The sequence below is a fragment of the Equus quagga genome, chromosome 14 (assembly GCF_021613505.1).
Source record: "Equus quagga isolate Etosha38 chromosome 14, UCLA_HA_Equagga_1.0, whole genome shotgun sequence".
NCBI lineage: Eukaryota > Metazoa > Chordata > Mammalia > Perissodactyla > Equidae > Equus > Equus quagga.
Window position 1 is genome coordinate 67,777,587 of NC_060280.1, and position 12,377 is coordinate 67,789,963.

Below are 12,377 nucleotides of genomic sequence, written 5' to 3' on the forward strand. Positions count from 1 at the left end.
GCAATTGAGAGGAAAGATTCCAAAACCAGATTCTTTCCAGCACACCCTTATGGCTTCTCCAAACACTCCAGGCTCCTTGGAGCGCTTACACTTCGGGAGTCTGTCCAGACCGAACCTCACGCCGAGGCTGGATAATCCGCCAGGCCTTCGAAAAAAGGGCGAGCTGGACCAGGAGTCCGGGTCTCTGCGGGCGCGGTGGGGAGAGGCCGCCAGACCCGGTTGGGGCAGACAGGTGTTCCGCGGGGTCGGGACCTGCCCCGGCAGCACCCCCTGCCCTCTCCCCCGGCCCCCAGCTCCGCGTATGCAAATCGCCGCTTTGCATGGGCCCGGGGCCAGGAACGGGGGCCCTGCCAGGGGGCGTGGCCGGCGGCCCCCGCCCCGCGCCGCGCCGCGCCGCGTGCTCACCTGGGGAGTGTGGCAATCCTGGCCGCGCCGAGGGCTGCCCGGGCGGGCGGGAGCAGCGGAGCGCGCGACGGCGGCGGCGACGGCTCCGGCAGCGGCTCCCGCGGCGGCGGCGGCCGGGACGGGAGGAAGGAGACCCTGGCTTCCCCGGGGGCCCGGCTGGGGCAGACGCGAGGGGCCTGGGGGGGAGCTGGCTTTGGCCCCTCCTGGGGCAGGATGGTGAATCTGGAACCCATGCACACAGGTGAGGGGCAGAGGCAGTGAGCTCTGACAGGTGTCACTGCGCGCGGGAAGGGGCCGAGGGGCGCCGTGCTCTGGGGTCTTATTCCCCATCGGCCAGGAGAGGGCAGTGTGGATAGCGGGTCACCCAGGGGCGGGCGTAGGCAGGCAGATGCCCGGGGGACCTTGGAAAAGAATGAGGGCGGGGGCTGCAGCAGGGGTGAAAGAGATTCTGAAGCCCACCCTCTTCACTCTCTCACAGCTGGAGAGTGGCAGATGTGTGCGACTTGGGTAAGCTGAACTGTGGTCGTCTCCGTGAGGTCGCCCTCTTCCCTGATTGCAGAGGGTGGCTCACTCAGTCAGCCAGGGGTGTGGACCTGGGAGGGCATAAGTGAGGAAAATGCATGTATCCACATGTTATGTGTTTGGTGTCCCTGGCATTTACGTGAAGTGAAGGCAAAGTGACATTTGTAAGGGCTGGGGGTGGGCTGGGGGACCCAGGAGGAGTGAGTGGGACCAGACAATTATAGAAGCACACCTGGGGCAAGTGCCATGCCACACATGTATTGATTAGGGCTTCTGGAAGCATGTGTCCGTGCATATCAGAGGTGAGTCTACCTTTCCCGTGCGCGTTGGGAGAAGAGATGCCGCAGACCCCGTGTGTTAAGGTGTGCCCACTCACATGGTCTGTGGGTCTTGGCGGTGCTCTAGGCTCAGTGCAGGGTGGGGCTGGAGTCTGTGTGCAGGTGCCGCTCAGCAGCTCTGTGGGACCCCACAGGAGGAGCAGCCTGCCCAGGGGCCTGTGGGATAGGTGCTTCCATCTCTGTGTCTGAGAGGGTGATGACAGATACCTCCTCTGTATTCTATGTCCCATGGGTTCGGATACCAAGCCCTCTTTTCCTCAGGGGTGGGAACCCAGGAGATGGAAATGCTTTTCCAGGAGTCGTTTCCCCTGCATGAATGGTATATGGACATGGAGGCCCCTCCATTCGCTCTGCTGATCCCTCCTTTCACAGCCAGCCTAGAACAGGAGCTAATCCTGAAGGGTGGGCATCTGGAGGTCTGAGGGCCTGAGCAGAGAACAGGCTTGAGGTGAAGAACGCTGAGCCTGAATGGCCATCTCAGACCAGCAACTTACCTTGCAAAGGGGCAGCACCCAAGGCCCTTTGGTTAGGATTTCAGGGCTGTTGATGGGAATTTTGTTACCTGCTTTCCTTCCTGGGCGAGTGCGGAGGAAGAGTGGGGGGAGGCAATTCTCCGGACGCGCCCCAAGGCACAGAGCAGGCTGGAGCCCACCAATCCTGAAAACAAGTAGCAGTGGGTGCCCGGAGGAGACACAGGGTCCACAGTTCCCCAGAGCAGTCCCAGCTGGGCCGAGAGAAAGGCAGGCTGACAGAGAGGTGCTGACTCTGAGTGGATCTCCAAGTGCCAGGACGTGCCAGGAAGGGCCAGGGAAGGCAGAAGGAACCATCCAACTGGGTGTCATCCAATGTTTGGAGAAAGTCTGTTGCCAGACCCTGTGGCACCCACATGGAGCTGGGCAGACCTGGGGCAGATCCCTGCTCTCCTTTCTTCACCCCCTACCAAGAAGACCCATGTTTGAATGGGAGCAAGGCTTCAGAAAGGTGGGCCCCCAGCGGGAAGTTCTTTAGGATCAAGATCAGAGACTTCCTGGGGGTTTTCCGCCTCATTGTCTACTGAGGGCTCCTGCTCTGGGGCAAGTGGGAGGAGGTGGGACAGCTGGGACCCAGCAGGGAAGCAGCCGAGGGTCTAAGAGGATCCAGCCAGAGGAGGACAGTGAGTGAGGTAGAGGTGAGAAGGCCAAGCCTGCATGCCTTGGCCCTGGAGGAAGCTCCAGGCTGATGCTTTTCAGAAGCCCAGATGCCTCCCTCATGCCTGTCCACTGTAGGCCGACACAAAGGGGTTCCAGACACAGAGGGGGAGATCGTGCTGACCCCAAGGCGGGTGACTCCTCAGGGTGGGTCCCCGATTCAGCTCTCTACAGCTACTTCTGCCCCTCCACAACCCATTTCTGTAGCCTGGGCCTCAGGGCCATCCAGGCCTCCTTGAGGTTTCTGTCTTGGCCCCTCTGTGGTGTCTGGTTCCCCTTCAGTGGCACCTCAAAGAGATCTCTCAGTTTGGGACTTTCTGTGGAGTTTCTGTGATTGGTCTCCATTTGAGGATTCTCTTTGCTGGGTCTTCTTGGTGGGCTTTTCAGGGTCATCTTTGTAGGGTCTTTCAGTGTAGGCTCTGCTGTGGGGTCTGTGAGGGAGGGTCCCTCTATGGAGTATCTCAGTATGGGTCCCTGTCTCAGGTCTCTCAGTCCATCACCCTCTTTGTAGAAATTTAGTCTCTTTGGAGTTCGATTTTCCCCCTCACAGTAATCCTGTATCCTGCTGATTCTTTATCAGTGGCACTTCCCCTGTGAATTCCCAGGCCTGGGCCCTTGGGGACTCCTCCTCATTGATTTACTGGAACAGTTTGGATAGGGGAAGGAGGGGAGACAGGAGCACACAACGTAGGGTGAAGCCCTGCGCCCAGGTCCCCGTCAGCTCCAAGAGCACTGCAGCCCCCAAGTCAGCCTGTCTTTTCACCCTGATAACCTGATAACCTGATTCAGGTCAACCCGGGGCCTCGGCACTTTGTATTTTATAGGGCATCTCAGTGCAAGCACGAGCACCTGAGCAGGCATGAGGTCACCAGGCACGGGGCACCCCAGCCAAGGTGGGGCTCCTCACTCCTAGGCCAAAAACAGGCAGAAGGGTAGACAAGAGTCAGACAGACAGACAGCTAGGGAAGGAGAGAAGAGACGGAGGAAAACAGTGGGAAGCCAGCTGGAGGAGGACACCTGGTTGGCCCCAGAGCATCTCTTTTTCTGCCCTTCCCCCTGTGAGTTGTCCCCATCAGGGTTGGGAAAGAGGGATGGAGTCTCACAGACTAATACTAGTTAAGCTCAGAAATACCCTTTGAGTTTGAAGGCCTCATTGTGAGAGGAAGTGGGTTTCTCTTGAAGAAGAGGTGAGAGAAGTCTTCTCCTGGGGAGAGTTGGAGCCATGGCTAGCTCAGAATTAGGACAAGTGGGTCCCTTAAATTCCCTCTGGTAGAAGTGCCTCCATCAGCGGGTGTGTGAAGGAGATGTCACGAGGGAGCTCCAGTTCCTTCCAAAAACATAAAGATGAACAGTAGGAGAGAGAGGGATGGGCCCTCTGCTTTCCTGGCATTGCCTGGACCAGAAGGCTCAGGACACTGTGGACACTCAGCCTGCAGCCTGGGGGAAATGCCATCCCTTGCACTTTGCTCCTGTGGACTCACACACACATCCTGGTTCACAGATATGTAAAGAGAGACTGACTGCTCCTGGGTCCTGCCAAGGCACAGGGAGGGCAGGGTGGGTGGCCAGCATCTTGCCCCAGCTTCAGAGTATGTGTGCTGGTGAGGCAGTTGAAGGTCTATGTCTGGTATCTGGGCTCTTACATAGAGCATCTGAGCCTCTCCAGGGAAGAAAGTGATGGCAAGGAGACTACTCAGTTGCAGGCTGAGATCAAAACAGCCAAGACGCCTGGCCCCACCCCACAGCTCTCTCATCCACCCTTGGCAAGTGCTATCTAACAGGCGAAGGGTTATGGTGTCTCAGGGAGTTTCGGTGTTGACCCATTTTTAGACTGAGACTCAAAAGCTTGTCCCACCCATCAGCCTCAGCCTCCTACCCAACAGGAGCAGGTTCTCAGTATCTTCACATCCTATGGAATGGAACAAGATCCACAGATCATCTCAGCTTGCCCCTCCATTCGGTCTCAAATCTCTATCAGAACCCAAAGTGTCACAATGTTGCTCCCGTAATGGATACATCAAATGAGTAGAGGAGTAAATTCAGTATTTCATTTACTCCTCACTCCCGGCAGAGTGTGGGGCCTTTTGACTCCTTCAAAAGTTATATTTAGACGTGATTAGAACTACCTTTTAAGTTAATTTAAAAGGTGAGTGAGATGGCTTTTGGGGATATTTACAGGCGATGCAGAGAGTCTGGGTTACTGGCGTAAAATTATGGTTTAGCTAAAGAGTTGCCCTTCTTAAACGTCAGGAGTTTGAAGTAAGTTGATTCAGAGAATGTGCTGGTTATCCCAGCTTTACCTCCTCTTAAACTCTTCCTGATCCCATGAGCATTTTTCCTATGAAGTCAGAATCTGGAGAATGCTGATGGCTTCCCAGCTAAAGGACAAATTACAGCAGTGCTGAGCCAGAGCTGTCCATTGTGACATCTCAGCCTGAGTATCTGTTTAGTTAGTTTGTTTGTTGTGTGCTCACTTCGTGCCAGGAACTGTGCCGGGCAGTTTTCGTTCAGCATTTCCTTTACTCCTCACCGTAACTCTGGGAAGTAAGTGTCACTAGTCCCATTTTTCAGTGGAGACAGCTGAGGTTCAAATACGTGGCCAGGGTCTCCCAGCTAGTTAGCGATGGCACTGGGATTAATTCCAGATCTGTCTGCCGCCAAAACCCATGCTCTGAATTCTGGGTTTAACCTCTGAAGTGGGTTAAAAACCACCCAGGGGAAGGACTCGCCCCTTTTGGCACCATCCCAGCAGTCTCTGACGTTTGCTCAGCCCCATTGAAGAATTCCTGTGGGGAAGTGTGGGGTGAGCAGATCTGTGTTAGGCAATGCCCAGCTCCAGGCGTAGAACTTCATGGGTGGGACAAAGCAAAGCCCATTTCTGCCTTGAAGCGGAAGGTGAGCAGTGGCAGGAGCCCTTTGCAGATGTGTCCAGGTGGCCCACACTAGTTATTCTGCATATTCATGCATGACAGACTATACAGAAAGTTTCAAACTGCAGTCAGAAGGACTTAGGTTAGGCTCGAGAAATGCCCTCCTAAATGTAGTACCCTGTGAGGGGTGGTGGGCTGTGGGCACAGGGTCTCCCCTAGAGGTCTATGACCATGCAGGACAGTGTGGCTGACTGGAGAGGGCTGGGTGGAGCTCCAAGCATTTACCTGGGAGTCGTCGATTTGGCAGGTCTCAAAAATATTCCTCAAACCACGGTGGCTCCTAGGATTGCTTGCTCCTTCCCCTGCTTCTGGGGGTGTTCTAAGGGCTGGAGAGCCTCTGGACACCCCATCTGTCTTGCTTGGCATGGCAGTCACCCCTCCTGAACTGCAGTCACTACGCCTCCAGGGGCCACAATTTAATCTCTGTGAGAGCCACACACATCATTGCCCTAAAAAAAAAAGAAGAAGAAGAAGGTTTTCTCCCTGCTTTTCCTGGGGCGGAGGTCAGCCCTTTTCCCTCATCCTGATCGTCTCCAGACCTCAGGCGTCCAGACTGCCAACTGCCTGATTACCTGATGCAAATTAAGACTGCCTGCTTACCTGGGATTGGCTGGGGAGCCGGGCATGCAAATCGGCTCACCAAGACTTTATCTGGTTTGAAAGAGTTAAAGTGCCGCCCCAGAGACGAGGGAGGGGGTGGGGGGGGGGGGTCAACACAATTTGAATAAAATATTCTTGTCTTTAACGGCTTCAGTATTGGGGTGGTTTAATAAGGAGGGGAGCCGAGAGAGTGAGTTAGTTCAAAGTTGCCTCTTTCCTTCTCTCTGCTGACCCTGGAGGACACTTAGGGGTCTCTTAGGTGGTGGCAGCTGTCTGTTGTGGGTAAATGTTTAGTTTATTGAAATGAAGCAGGGCAGAGAGGCCGGACCAGCAGCACTTGGGGGCTGAGACGGGGGCCTGGGGTAGGTCTTCTCTCTCTGTGGGGCACTGACCTGACTGCCCGCCATCCCCTTCTCACTGAGCAAGTGAAAGGAGTAGGAGAGAAGGTAAGGATCCCAGAGGACAGGCTCTCCATGGGGGTCACACAGGAGCCAGGGTTCATCCCCAGACAGTGAGCTGACCTCTGAGAACCAGACAGAGAACAGAGGCAGGAGTTGAGGAAGAAAGGTGAGAAGGGCAAGCCTTGGTTCAAGGGTACTCTTACCTCCCAGGGTAGGGTTATTACGGGGAGAGGAGGGAGATGGATATTTCTTCTGTTACTTTGAAAAATAAAATAAATTCCTTATATCCCAACGGAAATGAGGATTAAGAATGGGAAGCATTCTCCCCCACCCCCCCACCTTCACTGTCCCCCTCCCCTTGTTAAATTTTTACCAACTGAGCCCGGTGATAGAAGGAAGTGGCGATGAATGATGCAGAAGGTGAGAGACCCTTCAGAAGCGCTGAAGAGAAAGGCGAGGGAACGGAGGCCAGCACAGGAGGAGGGGAAGTGTGCCCCCGAGCTTATGAATATTCTAATGATTGTATGTGCGGGAATCCGGAATTTGAAAGTCTGATGGTTGTTGTAATTACACATTCATCTTTGCTGTTTAGTTAAAGCCACATATGTCATAGCAAGAAAAATTGTGACCTGTTATTAAAATCAGTTGTGTTTCCCCTGCAGATATCAAGATGAGTGAGGATGTGGCAGATTCCACGAATGCTCGCAGTGCTCTCGGCCAGGTGGAGACAGGTAAGGGTCTTCTCTTCTGGGGAAGGGAACAGGAAAGCACCGGGTGGGAGAGAGTTGTTGCAAATTGTCGAACAATGTGGTTTCCCTCCTTGCTTGGTCTTTCGCCCAATCAGACTGAGAAGCTGGGTCTTAGGAAATGAAGACATTCCCTAGAGACATGGTGTATGACCCTGGAGCTCTCGAACAGTAGACACCGGTCTACAGTGGAACAAAACCTCCGGACCTAGGCTAGGAGAGGGCCAGATCCTTCAAAACAAAGAAATTAGGGAGGAGATTCACTTCTTGATGCGCCATTCCAACACCCCTAGAAGCAGCAGGCTGAGTTCCCAGCTTCTACTGACTGATGGAAGGCAGACCCTGTCTTTAGTAGATGGGGATTAGGGCCTTTTAACCCCAGATATCTCAATAGTCCTACTCAGAGAAGTAACCAGAGAGGCCCGTGTGCAATTGTTCCTCTTCCAAATTACGTGCATGTGGGTGGTAAATAGACTCAGAGAGGAAGGCATGGTGCCTGGAAATGACTCTGCTTTGTGAAGAAGAGAAAGAGGTCAGGAAAGAATTAAGAAGAAAGTTTCATAGCTCTCTGCTTTTAACTCCATAGCCCAAGTCTTGCTTTGAAAGCTCCATATAATTAAAAAGAACTTAAAGAAAGATGAGTATAAATTGTAACACCACTAAATAACTTTAATAGCATCCCAACAAGACCTCAATTAGTCTTTCATCTGGATTATTAGAGACGTAGAAGTTAGAAGTGGAAGAGAATCGATGTTCCCCAGAGCTAAGATCTTTTCCCAAGTCTTCAGGTGCAGCCTAGTTCTATTCTTGAAGCTAAAAGACTTGGGACTGGGAACAAGATAATTGAGGGTCTTGCTGGGGGGAGGGATGGGCATCAGTAGGATGCATTTACCATAAACTTGTATGCCCCCCCCTTTAATATTGAAACAGTGTCTATTTCACAGTTAGAGCTATAGGTTTTATATTTTGCTTGATGTATACGGACAGCTGAACTAGAAGAGTGTGGGCCAGTTGCACCCATTTTTTGATTGATTTGCTGGTTGAATATGTTTTACTAAGGGTCTGTGGAGGGGCCACCTATTCTTGCTAATTGAGAAGAAAATGCCCTCCAGCCTCAAGAACCCAAGCAAGGCTTTGAAATCCCTTCAGCTGGAAAGTAATGGGCATGGTCTCTGCGCTGACACTCTTCCCTAGGGAAAAATCAGAGTCTAGAAGCCATGATTCTGGAGAAGGTGGGCCACCCTTTCTCGGTAGCAGGTGGGCTAGAGCCAACTCTGTTCACGTGGGCCAGGTATACTGCCCAGGTGTGTGGGGACACAGCTAGAGAGTGTCCATGTGGGAAGAAGACCATGCTTAGCAGGCTGGCACTGGTGCTCTGTAATCAGTTATGTGACAAAGTCAGGGTCACCGTGTTGGGAGTGAGGAGGAGCTACATAGACCCTGAAAAGTGAGCCAGGAGATGGAGGGAGTTCAGATCCTGGCCAGGAGTTAGGACGGTTAAGGTGTTATGGACGATCTGAGCAAGTTCTGGCCTCCTATCTAGGACTGTGGGAGCTATGTCCAGGCTAGGTTGAAGGAGAAACAATCTGGACATAAGCTGGGACTTCCAGAATGTGACTGTCATCCTAGAGTTACAACCAATCCAATATATGCCCTTAGACCAGAGACTATGCCTCCCTAGGAGGCAGGAACAGATGACCTTTGAAGAGTGTGGATTTAGAATCAAACAGATCTGGGATAAAAATCACAGTTCTCCTGCTTACTGATTGTATGATGCAATAAGTTAATTTAGCCTCGTCTCTCCTGTAAAGGGAGACAATTAATGCCCATCTCAGAGAGTGGGTTGAGAGTTAGCTGAGATGATGTTTAAAGCCCTTAGCACAGCGCTTGGCACGTGGCAGCTGTGGTCATCATTCCCTCTGATGGCATGATTAAGATTCTGTGATTCTGTAATATACAGAATGAGCATGGCTGCAGGTAACTGGGGTGCTCCTCTCCCCTATACTCAGGCCAAGGGGGTCAGCCCCGGAGGTTGGTTTTGTTCTTTCACCATTCAGGAAAGGATTCTGTGTGGGTCCTCTTCGGACCACGGAGTCCGTGCTGTCTGGAACTTCTCCATCTCTAGATCCTTCACTTCCAGGGGCTCAGCTCCGTGGCTGGTAGCATCCATGCTTAAGTGATCATCAAATTACTGCATGTTTTTCAGGGCAAGAAAAAAGAGGTAGCTAATTAAAGTAACCAAACTTCCTGGAAAGTCGTTCTGACTCATTTTTTACAGAGTAAAGCTTATTATGAGTCACAATGGTTATCAACTTGGTTTAATGGCTTCCTTTGGATTTTTAAAAGGCAGATTCCCCTTCCCAGCAGTAAGTGAATTGAGGGGTGGTTTGTCTCTGGCTTTTAAAGGAACTATAAACAAAGGTGACCTAGAAAGCCCCGGCTCCCTGAGAGCACCCACTGTGTTGTGTGAAATCCCCAACGGGCACCAGGGGTGGGAGCTGGGAAAGGGAAGTGAATTTCCCCGTCCGCACTGGCCAGGACTGCAAAGGAGAGCATTCTCAGGTCCAGACACAGATTTCCTGGTTGGTAGAGGCCTGGCTGCATAGCTCATCCTCCCCTTTCCTTCTGCCTGTGAGGAAGCCAAGGCATGGACAGAGGCCCAAGGCCTCATAGTGTGACAGCAGACGGGACCAGAGAAGGCTCCGATGCTATTTCCACACCTCCTGACAACTGGAGCCAAGCTGTTTCTAGATTTCTGAACTATCAGCTTCTCTATCTTTCCTTTTCCCTCCCCACCTGTTGTTATTCTTTCTTCATTCTGGAGGCTGACAATAGTTTTTTCTGTTCTCAGTTGAGTGGTTGATAAGAATTTATAGCCTTACCCACATTCCAAAAGCCCCCAGGTCCGTAACTGACAACCCCCAAGCACCCATGCAACTCACCCTACGACTTTTGACCACACTGGTCACAGCGTAGCCTCAAACCCAGGGGAGGACGCACAGTGGGCTCCGGAGGAAGGAGGGAAAGGCCAGCCACATTCAGAGAGCCTCTCCTCATACCCAGGCACACGCACATGTACCCAGAACTTTATGTACATCATCTCATTTCGTTCTTGCTATCCCTGTTTTTATCAGTGAGGAAATCGTGGCTCAGCATGAGAAACTAGCCTGCCCAGGATCACACAGCATCTAACTAGGAATCAAACTAATCCCCGTCTGACTCCAGGTTCTGCCATTAACTCCCTGCAGATTATTGGGCAAGCGTTTCCCCACCCGGACCTTATTTTCCTCTCTTAAAAGAGAGCTTTGAACTGGATAATCGCTAAGGGCTGAATTTTAAAAGATGAGTACACGGCTCTGCTTTTCCAGATTCTCTCCCATCGGCTCTGCTTTTCCAGATTCTCTCCCATCGGTTTCCGCATCCTGCATTTGTATGAAGGCTTCCTCAGCCCCTCCACCCCCACTCCTTCAGCCCCTCACGGTCCCCTTTTTCTGATCTCTCTCTCTCTGACATCTCCAGCTGCCTTGCTTTATTTGGGCTCTGATCCTTCTCTCTGACCTACCTGGTCCCATAACCAACATCTCTGGAGCGCACTTGTGTCAGAGCCCCAGCTCAGAAAGATGAAGAAACAGCCCCTGAACTCAAGGAGCTGTCCTCCTAGTGCAGGAATTCATGGTGAAGCAGGTGACAATGCCAACTTGTGACTGGAAGAGCACGCTCAAGCTCTTACTGCATTTGGCCTTTACAACAGTTCTGTGAGGGCACATGTCACCGTCCCACTTTGCAGGTGAAGACATTGAGGCTGGTCATAGGAAAGAATGTTAGCTGATTTTCCCAAGATCCCATACCAAGCAAATGACAGCATTAAACCTGGGTCTTTCTAGTGACTTTCTACCCAAAGATGGTGGTGGGAAGACTGGGGAGCAAGCCGAGACCAGGGACAGAGGACACAAGAGAGTGGCAGCATCAGGGAGGTGCCAAGATTGTGCAGCGTGACACCATCAAGGGACTATAGGGGAGTCAAGCTCCTGCTAGTGGGTCGTCTAATCCAAGAGGCAGAAGCTGTGTCTGGGGCAAAAACATGCTTGTTGGGAAAGTGAGGGAAGGAGCCGGCCAGCCCACTCCCTTCTGGTGAGCTGTGGAGGGCAAGGATCCAGCCTCAGAGAGAACTTTCTCCTTCCCTCCTCTCATCCTGAACCAGCCTCACCAATGCGCCAGCACCCCCACCCCTTGCAACTCTCCAGGCTCAGTTGTCATTTGACAGGGGGAGTGGGGTAGGGTTGCAAAGCCAGATGACAGAGGAGCAAATGCCTTGGCTCCCTGGTCCTGCTCAGAGATCTGGAAGGAAGGACTTCATGAGGCGAGTCTAGGGGAAGAAAAGAGGGGCTAGAGGTGAGGGGGGACTGGACTTTGTCAGTCGTCTCTTCCTGCTGCCCCTCTTCCCCCTCTTCAATTGTCCTGTCTGCCAGGCGAAGTGACTAGCGTCTGTCCCACCCCCTAGAAGTTCCGCTGAGGTGAGTTAGCTGTTTGGGGACTCTTTGCAGAAAGTCTGCTCACTTAACACTGGGAACTTTCAGCATGGTTTTAAGAAGGAATTGACATGATTCTACAGGGAGCCCAGAGAGGTCAGTGATTTTCCTAAGGTCCCAGAGAAAGAATGAGTAACTGACCCAAGGCTAGAAACTCCCTGTCAATTCATTCCCGGGGCCTCGCCGTCTCCACCCTGCTCAGTCCTGGAGAAAACAAGCTGAGGATAAAGGAACTGTGTCTCATCACGACCAAGAGGTGAGGTTCCAGGCAGAGACAGGCAGAAGACTTTTAGAAATGTGTGTGGTTTTCAATCCAAATATTTATTGAATAAAACTATTCTTTCAATGACAGAGAGGACAGGAGAAATCCAGGAAGTACTTAGGGAAAGGCGAGCCTTAGGGGAAGGTGCAGAAGTCTCCTATTGACAGCGCTTTCTAAACGAGGCACATCTGCATGCATGTACACACACACACCCTTCCTTTTATGATTAAATGACAGTGGATATGAAAGTACTTTGCAAAGTATATGCCACCATACAAATACAGTCCATCCTTACATTGATAATTATCAGAAACATTCACACGACAAGACAGAGCTCTGTCACTGAGCGATGTGGGACAAGTCTACTTGTGCCCTAGACTTGCATTTCCTCCGTGTTCTATGGGGAGGAGCGTGCTGCAGGGGTAAAATGGGGCGGGGGGGGGGGGGGGGGGGGGGG

At 52.3% G+C, this 12,377-nt stretch overlaps 1 protein-coding gene across 1 annotated transcript in view; it reads left to right on the forward strand.

The window, feature by feature from the left end:
• The first annotated feature begins 49 nt into the window (after nt 1-49).
• The window catches only part of POU2F3 (POU class 2 homeobox 3), a 72,453-nt gene continuing 60,125 nt past the window's right edge, over nt 50-12,377 (forward strand). Inside the window, exons 1-3 of the mRNA XM_046638251.1 lie at nt 50-195; nt 294-646; nt 7,046-7,114. Of these exons, the coding sequence (XP_046494207.1) occupies nt 50-195; nt 294-646; nt 7,046-7,114 (568 nt within the window). The remainder of the gene's footprint in view (nt 196-293; nt 647-7,045; nt 7,115-12,377) is intronic.